This window comes from Pygoscelis adeliae, unplaced genomic scaffold (assembly GCF_000699105.1).
Source record: "Pygoscelis adeliae isolate BGI_AS28 unplaced genomic scaffold, ASM69910v1 Scaffold91, whole genome shotgun sequence".
In the NCBI taxonomy this organism is placed as follows: domain Eukaryota; kingdom Metazoa; phylum Chordata; class Aves; order Sphenisciformes; family Spheniscidae; genus Pygoscelis; species Pygoscelis adeliae.
This window is the reverse complement of record NW_008824196.1, coordinates 1,543,844-1,564,748: the sequence shown is the minus strand read 5'-3', so window position 1 is coordinate 1,564,748 and position 20,905 is coordinate 1,543,844. Positions and strand designations below refer to the sequence as shown.

General features: G+C 35.7%; 1 protein-coding gene across 1 annotated transcript in view; it reads left to right on the top strand.

Annotated features, from left to right (window-relative positions):
• Window positions 1–20,905, top strand: part of DMD (dystrophin) — a 1,204,567-nt gene that overhangs the window by 994,484 nt on the left and 189,178 nt on the right. The window contains 2 exon segments of the mRNA XM_009334780.1: window positions 9,870–9,990; window positions 10,665–10,933. Of these exon segments, the coding sequence (XP_009333055.1) occupies window positions 9,870–9,990; window positions 10,665–10,933 (390 nt within the window).

Genomic DNA, 20,905 nt, shown 5'->3' with positions numbered 1-20,905 from the left:
TGTTGGAAAAAGTAAGATACCCTTTAAAATAAATTTTAAAGACAATGAAAACTGAGCTTCTGGCATGAGAGTACTAGCTACAATTTTCAAACACAGCTTAGAAAATCAGCCTTTTGGAGAAGGGAGTGTTTATTACCAGCTGCTTGGATTTTTTGAAAAGCAACACATCATTTTCATAGACCTATCACAGACAGCTAGTTTTCATGGCCAGAACAAATACTAAGCTAATATTATTTGAGGATTAAATAAGTAGTTCTGAAACTTTTTCTAGATCAGGCATCTAAACTTCACGTGTACTTTTTGAAACTCTATTTTGCTATTGATTTTTGGGAACGTTTGTGAAAAAAGTAGCTGACATCAGCCCTAATACACAACTGTGTGCATCATGAAACTATGGTGATAACTCACTGAAACTGCCTATGGCTCATACTAGTTTCATCAGGGAATTCTTATGGAAAGGCAATAGCAGAGCATCCTACAGGGACTGTTCTAGACTAAACTTTGTAGCAAAAAGGAACCTAAGTCCAACACTTGTATGAGAAGTTGGTTTTTTTTTAAACCCACCAAATGAACAACTCCCAAAATAAAACAATACTGCTGAATAATTCTTCATACAAAGATTCACACAGTTTTTATGTGGTAAAGGTATGCTTTAACTATGTTTCCGGTGTTGAATCAAGTTCACACCTGTCTGATGCTAACCTAATGTCTGCTTTCAGGTAAACAGCTTTTAATTTGCTATGCCATTGCAGTCTATTCAGGTCTGAATGTGAATTCACAGTTCTAGTACCTCAGTGGTGCTTTTTTAGTGGTGCCATAAGAAAACCCATTAGGAAACTAGTGTCCTGCTAAAATAAAGCTGAAGAATTGCTGAATGAAGCAGTGAATGAGGAGAAACTGTTGTTCTGAGAAGGAATAGGGAACCATGTGAAAGGTAGCTGGGATAGCACACCCAACTTCAGCAATTCCTATTCTATCGCTTATGAACTCCATAAAATCCTGTCTAGCCCTTATGATAAGACTTCTGTTTCTTTTGTGTTAGTTTCTGATGAAAACCTTAATCTGGGAAGCACCAGTTAATAACAGATGTCCATAATAGAAACCAGACCTCAACCCACTAGGACAGATTCTGATTCAGTAGGAGGTTGGGAATACAGTGTCAGGATTTGGTTTTTTTTACAGAGAACAGTATAAGATCAAGGGCAAGGAACCTCACTGATACAAAGAAATTGTCCTCTCATGTTTAAAAGGTAAATGTATGTAGTGATTGGAATGAACCATGTAAGTATTTATGCTATGACATTTGTCCACTATACTATTCATGAGAGGCAGGTCCTGCTTGACCAACCTGATCTCCTTCTATGACCAGGTGACCCACCTAGTGGATGAGGGAAAGGCTGTGGATGTGGTCTACCTGGACTTCAGTAAGGCCTTTGACACTGTCTCCTACAGCATTCTCTTAGAGAAGCTGGCGGCTCAAGGCTTAGACAGGTGGACTCTGCGCTGGGTCAAAAACTGGCTGGATGGCCGGGCCCAGAGAGTTGTGGTGAATGGAGTTCAATCCAGTTGGCGGCCGGTCACGAGCGGTGTTCCCCAGGGCTCAGTTTTGGGGCCGGTCTTGTTCAATATCTTTATCAATGATCTGGATGAGGGGATCGAGTGCACCCTCAGTAAGTTTGCAGACGACACCAAGTTGGGTGGGAATGTTGATCTGCTGGAGGGTAGGAAGGCTCTTCAGAGGGACCTGGACAGGCTGGATCGATGGGCCGAGGCCAACCGTATGGGATTCAACAAGCCCAGGTGCCGGGTCCTGTACTTGGGTCACAACAACCCCATGCAGCGCTACAGGCTTGGGGAAGAGTGGCTGGAAAGCTGCCTGGCAGAAAAGGACCTGGGGGTGTTGGTCAACAGCCGGCTGAACGGGAGCCAGCAGTGTGCCCAGGCAGCCAAGAAGGCCAATGGCATCCTGGCCTGTATTAGAGCTAGTGTGGCCAGCAGGAGTAGGGAAGTGATTGTGCCCCTGTACTCGGCACTGGTGAGGCCGCACCTCGAATACTGTGTTCATTTTGGGCCCCTCACTACAAGAAGGATGTTGAGATGTTGGAGCGTGTCCAGAGAAGGGCAACGAGGCTGGTGAAGGGTCTGGAGGACAAGTCTTATGAGGAGCAGCTGAGGGAACTGGGGTTGTTTAGCCTGGAGAAGAGGAGGCTGAGGGGAGACCTCATTGCTCTCTACAACTACCTGAAAGGAGGCTGTAGCGAGGTGGGTGTCGGTCTCTTCTCCCAAGTAACTGGCGATAGGATGAGAGGAAATGGCCTCAAGTGGTGCCAGGGGAGGTTTAGATTGGATGTGAGGAAAAATTTCTTTACTGAAAGAGTAGTTAAACATTGGAACAGGCTGCCCCGGGGAGTGGTTGAGTCACCATCCCTGGAAGTATTTAAAAGACATGTAGATGAGGTGCTTAGGGACATGGTTTAGTGGGCATGGTGTTGTTGGGTTGATGGTTGGACTCGATGATCTTAGAGGTCTTTTCCAACCTTAATGATTCTATGATTCTACACTATTCCATTTCTTGGAATTTACTTGGATGTAGTGTTCTAGCTCTCGTCTCCTTCATCCACATGTGTCTTTAGTTAAAATAATGACAGTATGAGAGGTTTTTTCCTCCTGTTTGGTGACCGAGTATACTTCAGTGTGACATCTAAAAAGTTATTTTGAACAAATGTTTTTTCTATTGAATAATTTAAATTGTCAGTCAGACAAGTTGATGCCATGAGAAGAGAATATTCCAAGACCAGTGATCATCCTCTCAAAGCATTGTGCTGCATATATGTAACTTTCAGTTTGTGAAACTTGTCATAAAAGGTATTGTTTCTGAAGTTCCTAAATCTCTGATTTTATTGCTTAATGGAGAAATGTGAAATGGTACTGTAAAATGAAATTGGATCTGGAATACCTGTGTTTTCTCCATTCATCAGGTAGCTATATTATAAATATTGCTCTAATAGATTGTCCTACCTCATGCTGAAGGACACATTTGAGGAAAAATAGTGAGAAGATCAAGTTTGGAAAGAGAACATGACATATCTTGCTGCTTTACGTTATTGGGAACCCTGAGTTTGTGAAAAGTCTGAAAATATCATACACAACCTGGCTTAGCTTTTGGCATAGGCAAACAAGTATTTGTCTACGGTAGCAGACTGATGGGAGGAAGTGGCAATATGGTTTCTCAAGGGCCTACCTAATGGCTGAGAAAGGCAAAGAGAAAGATGAACAAAAAACATCTTGCTGTCAGTGCACAATGCTTTTCTAAGATAATATAATGCTTTGTTGCAAGGGGCAGCTTGGTCACATTTCCTAGGTCTTCCTTCTAGAGAGGTGATGTGTAGGATGTGTCTTTCTCAGAAAACTTTACTTGGGACTTCAAGCATTATCACAGAAACAGTGAGGCCAAAACATCCATGACTTTATGGAGCACCACCATCCCTTTTTACCTTTCCCTCTGTGAAAGTTAGGATATATGAAATGTCTGGGGTCTGTTTTAGCCAGCTGTCTGTAGCAATTTCCTTAAAGTCATTTTAAAGCCCATCCAGAACATCAGGATGAAAGAAACAATATAGATGTTGCTTTAACTCAGCATAACATTTACTCAAACCCTTTATCAAAAGACAACTCTTGAGCGAAAGCAAGACTTAGAGAAGGATTTGTGTAGAATTGTTACAACAAAACTTTTGTCATCTGAATAATGTTTGAGTATAGTTTTATATGAATATATACTATATATTGTATAATGAAAACTACCTTTCCTCCTGGATCAAATAAATATTTTTTTCATCTAGAGAAATTACTTCTCTAATTTAAATTAAAATCTTAATATTGTATATTGTTCTATAAGCTAATTGAAAGTTTCCCAGAATTCATCATAACGGTGGCAAGACTTCGGTGATGGACTAAATGATCTCTCTCACTCACCAATCAACTGAAGTGTTTAAAACTTTTAGGGATGAGAAGTGTTGCACAAAAGTAAGATACCATGAATAGGTGCAAAGTGACTTTACAAAATAAATCTCCTTCTCACTTCTCCTTTTTGATCATCTTCTCTGCCACATGCAGATACATACAGGCACAAATCTTTGGTCATCATGTCTAGTATCAAAGCCAGAACATTTTAGTTCCTTTTAGAAATATGGCTTCTTTCCTTTTCCCATTTTGTAGCACTTCTGTAGTTTAATGTGAGGCCTTTCTAGTTGTAGGTATTCTGATTCCCTGTGGAAAAAAGAACAAAATATAATCCTTGAAATTAGGTTACTCTGTCTGCTCTTCAAAGATCTCTTACAGAGAATGAGGGAAAAACAATCAGTGCAGAACTCTCAACTTCAGGTTGTCTTTGACAAAATCTATGTTTGTAGCTTGGAGTTTTTCTACTGTATTTTTTTTCCCTGGACACTATGAACTTTCTGTTACTCTGAAAGTTTCTTTTAAAGAAGCAGACATACAAAGGCTGTATCCAAATGAATAGCTTAGCTCATTTCTGAACACAAGAAAAATGCTTTTAAAAAGGCTTGTACCACAAGTGTAGAAGTAGCTAGCTTAAAACTGGAGCACAGTACTGTAAAGCTGGGGTTTTTTTCAGGAGTTTTGGGCCCCTGCTTAAGAACAAAACTTAGCTCTCAGAGTGTTGGATGTGTAAAGTAAAGAGTAGTTGAATTTTGGTCTTGAGAAAAAGAATCTGCTGATTGTTCATTTTGTTCTCCTGAATGTCAGTTCTGGAAATCAGTCTTCAGTAAACAAGCTAAGTCTCTACCTGATCTGACCAAACTTTTAAATGACCAAAACTTCCAGCTTTGGTCTTCCTATATCAGTACAGTGTCTTTCCTTCTGTGAAGAATTGTTTTTGCCAGGTGAAGTCAGGAGTGAACCCAGGTAAGTTCTTCATTGGAGAAGAGAAAAAGCCTCAGCAGGGGAACATTATTTATGAGCAGTTTAACAGATTGCCATTGAGAAATGGCATGATGTATACAAACACGATTTTATGCCTGAGTCTTTTTTCTAAAGCAGTGTTACAAGCTGATTTTATTTTTTTTTCCCTTAAGGATATAATTTAAAGAAAAACAAACACATTTAACCTCTCTCTCACTTAGAAGACCATCTGGAATACCTCAAACATTCATAGCAGAGATGAAAAGAAGTTGGTTCTTATCATTAGAATGCTCCTAGTTGCCAAGATTGGCTTTAAAAATTTTAAGAGTAAGATTCAGATGAAAATTTCAAATGCTTGAATCCATGCCAGAAGAGAGCTTGAACTCAACTGAAAAAAGAGATATCCATGCAGTCAAAATCATTGTTGTGTTATAAATGTGAGGTGCTTTTCAGACAAGGCAATTTGGAATTTATCCCAAATACACCCACATAACCGCTGTTTGTTTGAACTTACATATATAGTGGGTCATTTTGTCAATTTTTGGCATCTGAAGAAATTGTTTCTATGCCAAAGTCTTAGAATGTGGGGGAGGTGGGGGGGAGGGGGTTTAGTCAATGATAAAAAAATACTGCTGTTCATCAAAACATTATTTAATTATCTTACAGTTTTCTTTGCTTTACTAAGTGTCATAATAATGTTTTATTGAAATCATATCAATAACTGTGTACATTACATGTACTGTGTACATGTTACTGTTAATCTCAGGTAAGTAATTTAGGCATCATGCAGATAGCCTGCTTTTTCTTTCATTCTTTTAAGAGTTGCTACATCTTCTGTGTAGTGATTGTATTAACAGCATAAATAGTATTTATGAATATAGAAGTTAATTTTTAACAATTCCCTGGAAACCCTTTCACATGAAATCTATAGCAGCAGTGCCTAAGAAGGAGTACAATTCCTGCTTCAACACACTAACCTTTTCTGGTGGCACAATTGATATCAACTTTTTAAAATTGAGGTCAAAACCCATTTTTAAAAAGCATTCTGGTTGGGATATGTCTTGAATTAATTTAATTCTGTTCTTACTCTTTAAAATTCAATAAAAGCAAAAATATCTGCTTTTCTAATAACAGAGATTAATGTTAGTTTTACTAATGCAACTCTCATTATATTTTCATCTTTCAATTTAAACAATCTGTGTTTCTCCATCTAAAGAGATTTAAGGACACCCATGAGGAGGTAGTGGAGGTCTGAGATAAGCTGATCAATATATGCATTATTAAAATGGTGGACAGAATGCCATTACTGCTGTAGTGTTGATGACAAATAGAGATGCTTAAATAAAGTAGTTTACTTGTTTTTTTGTCAGGTCATACATTATGCACTTTCGATTTCCTCTACAGTCACCACGAAGTGTGGAAGAAGTTAAGGAATTCAATGAAATTAGCCTGAAATCATTAACTGTAAATTACACATTCATTTAGGCTAATTCTGCTTTCAATTGTGGTCTGCTTATTATAAAGATGTATTTGTCAGGGCTCAAGGTAGATAAATTCTTCTTTTTTTTTACCAAAAGAAGAGAAAATGTCATTTATTGCTACTTATTATTTTTATTGTTAATGTGTACATATTTCACAACAAAATTTTAATCAGAAAAGCTGACTTTATCTTCACATAGTAAGAACATTTTTTAGAATGGGATAGTATGAAATGAACATTCATTATTTTTAAAGCTGTTCTGTGCTACTGCTTAAGTCTCATGTTTTTTTCATTCTCTCCTTTTTAAATTTCTTATACTGAAATATATTTTAACTCACTCGGTAGAAGTCTGCAGATCAAAACTAGGGAAGGCAATGAGAATTGTAAATAGATCTTAACACCATACTTTGTACTAGTCTAAAACTCAGGATTTACAGACTATAATCGCGTCCATCAGCTCCAACATCCAGAATGAAAAAGTTGGAAGAGAAAACATTTCACACATTGGCTCACTGTTTTCCTTTAATAAAAGAGAAAGAGAGTCTTCCTGTTTGTGACTAAATACAAAATATACAAAGTCAGAAAGTTCCCATTTGCATTTTTCTGTTGTTTTTAGAAGATAGATACAATGATTCCTGCTCACACACTTTATGGGATGCTGTATGCATATCTGATTATGTTATCCTTGTTCTGTTGCACAAGAGATATTGGAGGAATGTGGCTTTAACCCTCTTTTGGAAATATAATGCCACTAGGTGCATTTGGTTGGTATGGTTATGCAAAAGCAGTACAAGCTAAAAGAGGGTATTTTGTGTGCTTCTCATTGTTTGTACATGTACATAGCTAGGGTTGACCTGAGTACAGCAGCAGCACTCCATACAGCAGTACTGCTCATTCCCAAATACATAGCTCAAAGGCATTTCTGGCTTTTAAATATCCTATAAGTTGGTGTAGTTCTGTGTTCCCCTGGAATATCTGTGACTCCTTCCTGCTCTTGGTGTGTCTGGGCAGAACAGATCTTTGTGCATGTGCCTCCTGCTTGATTGGTTTTGGGCATAGACATTTCTGTGAAATAATTTGTCTTCAGAGACGTTTAGAAAGTATATTATATCTTTAAGCTGTTATACAATTGTAATGTTTAAAAACCAGTATGCCTGTTGATGTCACTTTTAACACTATCAGATGAGAGCAAAGCACACAGTCCATGGGGGAACGTTTTAAGTTATGCTACCTGCTGGCTTACTTGAGCTGCAGACCTGCCACACTCTAGTGGGACAGAATGATGTAATATGAGGTGAGCACAAAGGCTAATTAAAGGAACAGATTTTCCTCGTTTGGAAGCATGAAAAAGGCTTATTATATTTCTTTTTTCCATTGCACTTCATGAAAGAGTCAAGTATGAATTATAAAAATTTCTAAACCTAAAAATATCTAAGTTAAAGAGTTTTAACCCTGGAGTAACCTCACTCAGTTTTTATGCAGAGCAATGTCCAGTGGTAGTTTACTTGTTAATATATAGTACTCTTCTTTATTTGTGAAAATCAGTGATGGTTCTTAAGGGACGACATGATTGTTTAATCCATTTATCACAGATATTAACCCAACAATGCATTCCCTTATGACAGCAGATACACTCTGTGAAAGGTTCCCAGTCCCACTGATGTCCATGACACAAAATTAACATTTTTTACTTTGTTGTTTCCTTCAAGAAAGCACGCTTTGCTAAAAGGTTTTCCTGATTCACAATTACAAACCTTATGGTCAGTTCTTGACCACTTAATAAAAAGTTTATTTAAATATTTATAGTAAAATAATGTAGTCATTTCCTTAAGTTTACTTTCCTGAAATGTATTAAGAATTTTTCACCTGTGAGTGCTCATATTATAAAATGCAGGTGTAATTCTCATTATTAGTTCTGTTAGGTATTTCCCGTACAGAGCATTTCATATCAAATATAATTCAAAGTGTAATGAACTTTTTAATATTGAATTCATAATCATTCATTAGTTTGCATAGAAACCCAAATTTTGCTTAATAGTTAATTTAACTGAATTGGTGAATTTATTATGTTAGAAGCCTATATAATGCCTGTGCTGTAAAAAGAATTTTCTAATCCCTGGAGTAAAATACCTGTTTTCCACTCATGGCATATGGCTCTGCTTTTTGCAGTATTGTGTTTTGTGTTACACTGCACTATAATTATCTGCATACTTTAGCTCTATGCTACTTGAAAACTATGCATTCGGTATTGTTTCATAAATAGAGAAGAAAATGTTGAAATAAAGCAGTAGTAAGGACCATTTAGATAAATTCAGTACAATATGCAAAAGACCCAGTGCAACGTGTAACCCATGTTTCATCTGCATTTTTGTGTGGTGAACAATGGATTCAGATTAATGGACGCTTAAACTCTCTTTAACAAAAAAAAAAAAAACAAACCAAAAAAACCACACAAAAAACTGAGACATGTATACTTTCAGTAGCTTACCAAAACTTCAGATACCAACCCTGAGAATCTTGTGGTCATTTTAAAAGCAGGGAATAGAAGAGAAAGGAGCTGTTGCTGGAGGAAGAAAAATGCAAATAGGAAAGAGGAAGAAAAGGCAAGAAAGGATACAGGTGCCAAAAAAGCATGACAGGAAAGGAAGAGGTGAAAGGGAGAAATACAGTTGATCTGAAAAGGCTCAGAACATACCACCGAGCAATGTTAAACGTAAAGATATGGAAATTGATAATAAATACTGAATAAAGCAACTAGGAATTAACTACTTCATAAGGACTACTTTCCACCCTTTAATTTTTACTCGTGCATGCCTACATCTAGGCTAGATTATATTTCTGAATTTTCACCTTGGCCTTGATTCTACATTTCAGAAATCTCAGTTCATGTAATTTTCAAAGAGGAGCATCTACACCGCTACTAGAAGAGAGTGTTACGATTTAATATATTGGAATTTTTTTTGTTACTAATTGTTATGGGTTAACATGTCAATATCCATAGGTCCTTTTTTTTTTCCTTATGATATAACAGTTGCCAGCAGCAGTAGCAAAGTGGTAGCTGTGAGACATATTGGATTTTCCTTCACATTCTGGTAAATCTTGCTTTCAAGCACCATTAGCTATGCTGATGCGGTCCAATACAGAGCCAGCCGAAGCCTTGCCCCTTGCAACTTGGTTTTGGAGTTGACCTTGATGTTAATCAACAAAAGGAATCCCTCTCACAGTGAAAATTTGATCAGCAACCTTGGGTACTTTGGAGCATGCTGGCAGTACATTCGCTCCTTTGAATACAATGGAATTTCAGATTAAGCAAAAGCTGATTCTCTCTTTTACATTTTTTTTGTAGCTACTTGTAATACACACATGGAAGCTGTTGTTGCAAATTTTGTTCTTAAATTGATGAAAACAAGGGCTAACACTCAATATTTCACTATATAGCCACTTACAATGATTTTGTTTCATCTCTCAGACTTTCAAGAGGGAGCTGAAAACAAAAGAACCTGTTATCAGGAGTGCGCTCGAGACTGTGCGAATCTTCTTAGCAGAGCAGCCTGTGGAGGGACTGGAGAAGCTCTACGCAGAACCAAGAGGTAATTGAAGGAAGAGCAGGGTAATAACAGATTGCTGGAAAGATCAGTGATGATCAGCAATGATTAAATAAATTCTGCCAGCCACTGTGAAAGCATTCCTTTTACACTCCAAGCTGAATGTCAGTATTCAGAAACTAAGCTAAAAATATAGATGAAAGAAACCCTTAGTGATCCTTCTGAACACTGTGGCACTAAATACACATGCATATTTATAAGCAGATTTTGAAACTGGCTTTAAACCTTCAGGACCTATCTATAACTACAGGCCCATTTGAGGTCTGAAAGCTGCAATTTAATGTAAAATTCAACTTGTAGTCTCAGTACTACAGAAGCTGCCAAATCCACTCAATTGCAGCAAAAGTTTCACAGTGATTAATATTTATGTATGTGCAGAACTATTTTGCTGAATCAGGACACAGTTGGTAAACTTTTAGCTACACCTTGCATGTTTAAAAATGCCTTTATGTACTTAAGTGCATATTTTGATGATCTGTATGGTAGCAAGATTTAAATTTGTTAAGAGATTTTCAAATGAGAATACATTAATAAAATAAATTTCACAGGTGTCTTTGGTTATGAATAGTTTCTTACTGAGCTTTGAACTTACCCAGATGGCAATTATTTTTCTTCTAAGACAGAATATGTCTTAAAAGCCTCTTGACTTTCACATTTAGAACTGTCACCTGAGGAAAGGGCCCACAACGTCACTAAACTTCTCCAAAGGCAAGCAGATGAGGTCAGAACTGAGTGGGACAAGCTGAATCTACAGTCTGCCGATTGGCAAAAGAAGATAGATGATGCTCTTGAAAGACTGCAGGGCCTTCAAGAGGCAATGGATGAACTGGACCTGAAACTACGCCAGGCTGAAGTGTTCAAGGCATCCTGGCAGCCAGTGGGGGATCTGCTAATTGACTCTCTGCAGGATCACTTAGAAAAAGTCAAGGTATGTGTCAGTGTATCAGTATTTCTGACCATAAAATAATTGGCTTGTTCATTGTATGAATCCCCAAATCAGGAATTATCTTTTAAAATGAGATTGATAGCTTTGTATCATAGTGATTTATATTTAAAAAAAAAAGAAAGCACGTATAAAGAGTTTTATAATTTCTGCAATTAAAATGGACTCAAATCAACATTGAGAATATATATTGCTAACATCATTAAAAAGCACTACAGGAAAGTGTAAATACCCTCAGCACATTCACTGTTAACTCAGGAGATGCAGGGTTGAGAGTAAAAAAAGAAAAATAGAATAGATAGGAGAATATATGATAAAAGTATAGAAAATTAATTCTGTTCTTTATTATACTTTTGTAAGTATGATGAGTACATAATTGTGTCTATACTTGTAGAGTAGAATTTAAATAATTATGGTTTTGTTGTAGTTTTGTCATGATGGCGTTAGTTGTTATCTGTCTAATTTGATAACTAGGCCTCATAACATAAGATAGTTTAAAAAAAAAACCCAACCCTGGAAAAACTGTCATTATTTTCTATGACAATGCTTATCTGCTTTCAAGGGTTGTTTCATAAAATCATTGCTTATTGAGAAACTTGTAAGGACTTGTCCTGTTTCAGCATGACTGCCATGGCCAGATTTTATAATACTACAGGATTCCTTAAGCTAGAGCACAATAGAGGCAGTTGCCATTTTGATAAGAACAAAGTGCCTCTGTTCTATTCACATAAATGGGAATCATCAGTCATTTTGAAAGAGACCTGAGCTGACTGTTATTTTCTCTAGTAGAACATTAGGATCTAAGAAAGAGGAAATAGAATGACTACTGGCAAGAAAAAATGCCTTTAAAAATCAAATGTAGTTTATAAAAAAGAAAAAAAAATCCATGAGTTTTAATCATACAGAAAGTTTAATGAGTGTCCTGTACAAATATTACACAAGACAAATGAAGTACTTGGTAGCTGATGAACAGTTAGCTGCAAAATTTGTTTATCTTCATTTAAATTCATAAATGAACAGAAGAGATCTATTTATAAATTCTCAGAAAGTGCCTTCTATTATAGCCATGGATTTTTTTGTGATTTTGAATAAGATATTCTGAACAGAAACACTGAATCCCTGATATTACTGGAAAATAAAGCAAGTCGCTTAATTCTAAAGTTTTGACCGTAACTGTTGACTCCATAATTATAGTGCTGAATCCTGTTACAGTTTAAAAAAAAAACAAACAACAAAACATTGATCCTAGAAGGCATAATGAAATTCTAATAACAGCCATGACAAAATAGAAATCTTAACGCTTATGAAAATCCAGAGGTACTATCAATCAGTAGTTGCCTGTTTATTCCTTCTGAAATCTTAATATTAGGGCCAGACAGAAACCAAGACTTCTGTTTTAAGATTTAAAATTAGGTGCTACCACCTACTCCCTGATTTTTATCTCATTTGTACCGTATTTACTTAGAATATTTATGAATATAGGCTATCATAAGACCATACCGTAAGATTATCAGCTAAATGGTAAATGAAAAAAACATACAGAATATATTCATATAAGTTATAAGCTATAATTTTTCATTTCATATATGGCAATTATAGTCTGCTAGATGCACACACACAGCATATTGTGCTTTCAGCACCTTCTAAGGTAATGTAAGAACACAATAGGCCAAAAGCTGAGTAATATTAACTGTGTGAGTAGTACAATAATTGTCCCAAAATGTGCTGTCTAAAATGTATGTATGTGCTCTAATGAAATGTAATTCCAACATAGATACTGAAGACAAATGTCTATCTAATATCTACTAACCAGGCAATGTAAGCATGTTTGTGAAATTAATAACTACCAAGAAAGCTACAATTGTGTCTGCAATTTGAAAGCCTACATAAAGCTGTATGGTTTTAGGTTTTGCAAGTTTTACCTCAGTTATTCATATTTATGACATTCATATTTTTTCTCAGAGTGAAATCTATTTTAGAAAAGTTGTGAATCAAGAACAGTAATTTATGTAGCCCTAAAATAGAGCATGGAAATCCTTAAAACGTTTTCAAGTTTGCATTTGCTTCATGTGAACTGGCTAGACTATAGAAACTTTGATCTTGATCCTTTATATCCTAAGCATATCTACCTAAAGTGTACAAATATTTAAAATATACCCACAACCCTAGCCTTAATTGCTGGTTTTAATTTTTCAAAACCTAAAAAAGAGGGCTTAATGTAAATATATTATCTGTGACAGGAGCAATAAGACATGATCTAAGCCCATTTTTGTGTTGAACATATTTGTTGGCTAGTAAGTTCATTTCTGATTTACTCCCTCTCTTGACAAGTTTAGATGTAACCATTATTGCTATCTCAGTAATAATGATCAAATTTAGTTAGTTTTTCTCCCCCACCACCATTTTGTTTAAATGAAACCCAAACAATTGGGAAGCTATTTTTTTGTGTTTCATTTCCACAACTATCAAAGATGGAAGAGAAAGATTATATTTGGGCTACTTTTGTACAAGAAATTAAAGCAAATCTAGGCCTTTCTACAAAATGTAATGCATATTTATTTTCTTCATAAGACTTTAACAACTACGTAAAATAAACTTTCAATAACAGTATTATATTCCTGGTTACTTGTAAACAACATTGTTGCTTTGAGAGGAAATTAGTTACTACAAGAATTGCTAGTCTAATGCCTGAAAGTCTTAATAAGATTACGAAAGCTAATATGGGAACATTTATGAAAAAGAGTATGTGGAATTGACTCAAAGTGCTAGCCAGGTGAGCAGCAGTGTCTACTTCGCATGTGCTACAGAAATGAACATCATTCCTAGTCTAAAGTGAAAGTCCAATGATGGGAAGACTGAAGGGGCAAGAGAGATTTCTGGTAGAGGGACAAGTGGAGGGAGGGGGAAGAAAGCTCCAACCTGCTCAGCACTGAACTGGTTCCTCCTACATCCTAGTTACCTTTGGGGGTCTCCAGGCCCAGTCCTTGGCTCCAAAACTGCAGTAATCCCCCAAAGTGCTGTACACATATAAGAATGGAAAATGAGTTAAAAGCTCTTGTGAAATTCCTACACTGCAATTTTAAAACTTGCCTTATAATATTCAAGACTGGGAGAATCACTCAGACATTTGACTCAGCTCTGCAGGTTTTAGATGCCTTTGGTGTCTGTTATTTGGCCTATAACACGTCTGGTTACTACTGTTTTCTTCTTGCTCCTCTTAGTAATTGATTCACTTAAAGGTTAAATACTTTTGCTTTGCAAATTTTTCAATTAAAAGGTAAATTTGCTGAAGAAGACACAAGTTATATAGCCTCCAGTTAAAACTTATTAGTAAACAATAAAGTTTTTTCTTTATAAATTATCAGCCAAACATTATCAAATTGATATATTATACATATCATCCTTGCTCTGGTTTTTATGATGTGTATCGCAATGACTGATGATACTACAGTGTGAGGGAGAGTACCTATTACTCTCTATACATCTAAGCACCCCAAGCACCTTCCGAGCAGATCTTCGCAATGTTGGTCACATGTGATTGCATTTCTTGCAAATCCTTCTCCTAATCGGGATCACAGTAGCCTTCCCAAACCTAAGCTGATGAATAACTTCCTAGGGAATGAGTTTATCCGGTGCCATTTGTCACTGTTCTCTTTAGTGATAGTTGCTGGAGCTCTTAAGGTTGTGGTGTAACGTTGAACTCACAAAAAATAATTGATCCTTGATCAGTTTTAACGGATTATCAATACAGATCCTTGATCTGTAATACAGATTAATCTGTATTAATGTACCAATTGGTATTCATCTCTGATTCTGAGAACAGGAAATAGTTTCACACACCTACCCCAAAGAACGCAACCTAGACTACAGATGACCTATAATCAAAATATTCTTCAGACTTCTCTGCTGTCCTCTGTTATTCTCCCTTTTTTCTTCTCTCGTGAGTGATCTTATCTGCAGACTGAAATGTTACTTTCTTAATAACACACATTCTTTTTCTCTCTCTCTTCCAAACATACCTTTCTGTCCTTTAAAATCCAGACCATCACTTAACTGTCTTAAATTCAGTTCAAGCCCAAACGAATCTATTAAATGTCCCCTAATATCCATTGGTTGATCATTTTGATTGTAGCTCAGATCATATTTTAGACATGACCTGGGTTTTCTACTTCTCTCTGAAAGAAATTCAACAGGTGCTTTCTTCTTGCAATCACTAACAAAATTTTCTCCTTTTCATCAGAACACTTAGGGTCACCTGGGACCACCACTCAGTTTTTATATTAAGCTTTTCCTGGTATGCAATTGATATGCAATCATACCTGCCTGATCCATTCGGCATCTTATTCAAAGGCCCATTCCAGGAATTGGCAGCAGAACCACCTTGCCTCTCTTTCTTCCCAAAAGACTCTCCTTTGCTCCATACCAGCCAAAACCTTGATAATGGTTATGCTGCTAGCGTGCAACAATCATTACATGTCATGCTGATTCCTTCTCACTGTTTTGTTGTCTGTCTGTAGACATCTGCTGAGAAATACTAATAGGAATAAGTACCCTTAGGAAGTTTTAGATTTTGATACTTTTACACTCTGAAAAATTCTTCTTTAAACTACAAGCCACTATTTCAGGATGTTGTGCACAGAATTTTGTGACTGAGAAGGCAATTTTAACGGTGTGGTTTATCTGTTACTAAAGGTAGTTCAGCTACTTATATTATATACATAAGCCAACGTACTTATGAGAACACAATGCGAAGCACTTTCTTATGCCAGTGATATTCTACCATATCACTAGTGGTATATCACTGCTTCAGTTTTCTGTCATACACAACACTATAAGTGAACGGCAGAGCCTCTAGACTCCATGGGGGATATAACTCCCTTCTGATTTTTTTTTTTTAACCACTGTAAAATAAATTTTTTAAAAAATCAAGAACAGGCAGTACTGTCTGTGGTTTCTCTAGATCAAAATAGAAGCGCGTCTCAAGAACACCTGCCAAATAAAAGCTGAATTTTGTAGTCCTACTTTCAGTCAATTCCATTCAGTTATAGAATGATTTGTTCTCCTTCATTGTCATGAAGAGGGCACCTTGACTCAGTATGATTGTTAACTGTAAAAAGCAGAATAGAATTTAGTGGCATAAGTCTTGTATTTGCCTGTGAGCAGTTTTCACGGAAGTCTTAATTTTGCTTCTTAAGAACTGGTTGTTGTTCTTGCAGATTCACTTTTACAGTTATACATAAAGCAGTTACATGGGAAGACTATGAACTTTGCATATAGATTATAGATTTTAATGTATTTAATGTAACAAGTGTATTCACAATGCCTGTAAGTGTCCTTTTAAATTCTTTTGTCACAGGCTATTTACAATTTTAATACCATTTCTACTAATTATTTTCTACAAAATTGTGAAACAAAAGGCAATGAGAAATTAACGAGTACTGCATAAGTAACCCTTTTTTGCTGAGATGTCAGGCCTGAATTAAATGCTGTTTATTTCAGACTTTCTTCAGCATAATTGACAGTGGTAACCAATTGTATGTCACTGACAAATGTTCACTGAAAAGTGTCAACCTGAAACTTATTTCTAATTTGTAAACTGAACAGAGTTTGCAATTATGCATAGATCAGAAATGAACTGATCTGCTCATTATATACTCAAAAATTACTTTCTATGTGCACTCAATCCTTTTGTCCCTAGTCATGTCATCTTTAAATGAGACAAAAAGTAAGACAACCCCTTAAGATAATTAGCTAAATTTCAGTTGTGTTCATATGTGGCCATAGAAAGAAAAGAACTAGATTTGGCAAGGTTAAAATACCATATTATTACAAACACTCTAATACTAAATCACCAACCTCAATTACTGGACAATGAATGAGCATAGGCAGTTCATTTAAAGAAAAAAAAAAAAAAAGCCTTATATATTCTTCTGTACTTAATTTTGGTACTGTTCAGCTACTGCTGTGCTGAAAAGAGGTATTTCAAAAAAGTGGACTCTTACAGTGCTATTATGAGGGAACTGTGCTGACAGCTGCCAACAATGGAGATTCTGAGAGCAAAGAGAGTTGTTGAATTTCTAATTTGTGTTCTCATTCATAGAAAAAAAATTCTTCCAAAATTATTTGAAATGCTTAGGTAATTGACAATTTTCTATCCTTCCTGAAGAAAGAATTATTTTTGCACGGAATTAGTAGGGGTCACATACAGGAAAGTTACTGAATGACACCTAAAACCAAGACAAGAGTCCACATTCATCCCCTCCTAGCAATGGAGATGTATACTGGGCATGAAGAGATCAGCTTTAAATAGATCTGTAGAAACTGTGCAAGAAATAATTACCTGGAAGATGTATTGAATAACCAGAATTTTCAGCTAGTTACATATCAATAGCAGTACTAGATCCATGTTAAAGTAGATTGTGGTCAGATTGTAATGTGGTGCCTATGCTACGGTTATTTTTTTTGCTAACATAAAATTAAGCTATGCATTAAGTTAAGCTAGCAGAACTCATGCACTCCAGTCTGTAAAGTAAAATTACATTACACGTACAGCGACTTTTGAGAACTTTTTAATTCCCCTTCTTTACTGATAGACTCTATGTCCCTTAAGAAAACAAACAAACAAACAAACAAAAAAACAATGAAAGACAATATTTATTTTTCACATGGAGGTCTGAATTTATATCAACAGCAAATTACTGCCATTTGGAAGTAAATTAACTTGCCTGGTATCTGAACAAACTTACTTTTGTTCAACTTTTGTAATTTTTTCACATTGCCTAGATATCTTCCTGCATTATTCCAAACCCAACCCCTTTTTCACTTCAAATCTCTACCATGTATAATCACTTTTTTTTTTTTCATGTGCAACACTGATTGGTTTCACTGCTGTTATAGAAATTTGAGGAGAAAATTTCTATTTAGCAGAGTTTGCAGGAGGCAAGCCTACAGAAGTAAGTGGCCCTAACATATTTCAGCAGTTTCAGTACTCATGGACTAGGATGTATTTTGAAAATTTACAAGCATTAATCCCCTCTATAGTTATACTCCCTATTATTCTTAGATTTAAAAATATCAAAAATACTAAAGCATTCTGTATACAGAATTTTAGAGTATGAACTAAGATTTGATTAAGTATTTTTAAATTGTTTGTACAGTTAAAAGATGACAGTATCCATTGGTTGACAGCTGAATAGGAAACTATTTGCCTACAGTATAGGAGATGGAAGTATTAATGTTTTCTTCAGACTACAACTGAAGTAATTACTGTTACAAATGCTTCTCAAGTTTACCATTTCATACATATGTCATTCTGGGGTAGAATCATGCAATAATTATTTATGATGTCTCCTTAGACTACTTTGAAATGCATATACAGTTTTTCAGTTTAATTTGAAGCCAGCTGTCACCACCAAAGTCTATAATCAATCTGAATTAAATTGTCCTATTTTCTTTAGTAAGTCTCTTAATAATTTCTGTGCTGGACTCTGTGATTTTTAAAAACTAATTCATACAGAATAGCCATTTTCCTCCTAATTCATTTGCCAGCTTTCCAAAACCCAAAAAATCATCCCTGAGAAAATTAGAGACAATCTCTATAAACAGCTTTTGTACGTGTGAAGTATTGGTAGACTAGAGATTGTTCTAAGATACCATAAAAGGATGAGATCATCTAATGGCATTGTAGAGGACTTTAAGGTTTTAAATATAAATACAGTCAATAAAAATGGAATTTACAAAATGGCAAAAACTCTTCAGCAACTGTTTTACTGCTAATATAAACTAAAACATTAGTAGAGTATATCAGAACATAATAAACTTTATTTTAAAATAAACCAAAATCTTATTTAAATTCACTGGAATGCTTTGACATCCTACAGATGTCCTTATTATATATAATATTTCTGTGAATCTAAAATTTTGTGGAGTTTGCTATGATGAAAGCAATAGTTGAAGTTTGTTGAATTTGTTAACGGGTCAACTTTCAGGATGTTGTAAAACATCAAAGACACTTCAGCTAACGACATTACCTAATTGTTTGTACAGCCTGGTATATTGTTTTTACCTTTTTTTAAGTGTAGTTTTATACAACAGAGAATTTAGTAGGGTTTTTTGGTTATCACTATTGGAGGCAAGTTTAATTTTCTAAGGTTTGTTTTAAATATGAAATTGAGTTAAAAACCATGGAGTGCTCGAGCATGTAGTTGTACCAGCTGAAGTTAGTTCTGCTATGCTTCTTAGCTTGTAGGAGATGAAAGTTACTCAGTTGTGTCCTGTGGTCTCCTAATCTCATTTTAACAGCTTATGAATCAATTTATTTTCTCACATGAAAAGAAATATATTCACAAGTGGTTATTGAATATGTAATAGTCATGTATTTGCAACTGATGATACAAATTTAATCTAAAAGTCTCATCTGCCTTATGTTGTTGCTATATAATCAGTCACATAAGATTGGAGAGTTTGTTATGGCAATAACTATGGCAATAGCCCATATCTAAGCCCATTTTAAATACCTGAAGCAAATCATCATTCCTTCTGCTGACTCCTTTTGCAATAAGCTATACATTTCTGATCTCACATTTAGATGCTACCACTTTAATTATAGTGAATGTTTTATGGAGTCTAGATTACATAGCTTTTTTGTCTATGTCAAGCTACCTATTTTAAGGGAGAGTACAAAATCTTTTTTACATAAGGATAATAAGAAAATTATGAGCAGGCAGAGAAGTGAAATCTTAGAGTAGTTTTTTAAAAGTAAGACTGCCCTTGACCATACTACTTATTGGGAAACAGTAGCATAATTAAGATACAGAAACATTAATGTTGCTCTGCTAACAAAGAACAAACAAAAAAATGAGTATTCTTTAATTAACTATTTTGGGAATCACAACAACTAGTGTGAGAAACAGCCTCTTGTAGACCGTTTTGCAAAAGAACCAGCGCCTGGGAAAGATCTGCACCAGATTTCACCTGATTTACACCAGATTTCTGTTAATTGTATTAACACAATTATTAATAGAACAGATTAACTATTTTCTCTTTGGTTAAGGACCTTTGGGCTAAATAATACTGTTAACTTTTCCCTGACAGTAAGTGCAGAAAAATTCCTGAACTCTAGAGAAGAAAAAAAGGTGACAGGTAAAAAGTCAAAATCTTTTCTATCCCCAACCCTGTTTGGCAGAACATGCTATTATTAGATCAACAGATTTCATTCAGAGCCAAATTTTTCCGTGTATGAACTCACCCTGCTGATTTCAGTGGGAGCTCAACATGCACATCTGCAGGCAGAATTTGACTTTTTAAGTATTGGTAATCTCTGATCTTGGTTCCCGATAACCTGCTGAGAGAGCTAATACATGTATAAAGACTTATCTGTCGTTTTATGCCTCTGAAGTTCAGAATTGAGGTCAGACCAGAATATTTTTAAGAGCTTGCTCTTTATCAGTTTATCAGAAATAAGAATGGGACTTGAGCTTTTAGAAGGAGACTTAAACATTAATGTTTAAATACCTAAGTGGCTAGAGTCCGTGGTTATTGCACGGACTCTAGCATTTAACATGGCTTTTTGTTTTGTTTTAAGTTTGTCATATAAGAACAGCACAGATAGATACTAGTCTGATGATCAAGTATTAGCATTCCTGGACATGACATTAAATCAAAGGTGCTCTTGAACTGTTGTGATTCTGTTCAAAAGTCTTCTTTTCTTGTCGTGGTTTAACCTCAGTCGGCAAGTGAGCACAACGCAGCCACTCGCTCACTCCCCCCCGGCCCCTGGTGGGATGGGGGAGAGAATTGGAAGAGCACAAGTGAGAAAAACTCGTGGGTTGAGATAAAAACAGTTTAATAATTGAAATAAAATGATAATATAATAATAATAATAATAATAATACACAAAGCAAGTGATGCACAGTGCAATTGCTCACCACCTGCTGACCGATGCCCAGCCAGTCCCCG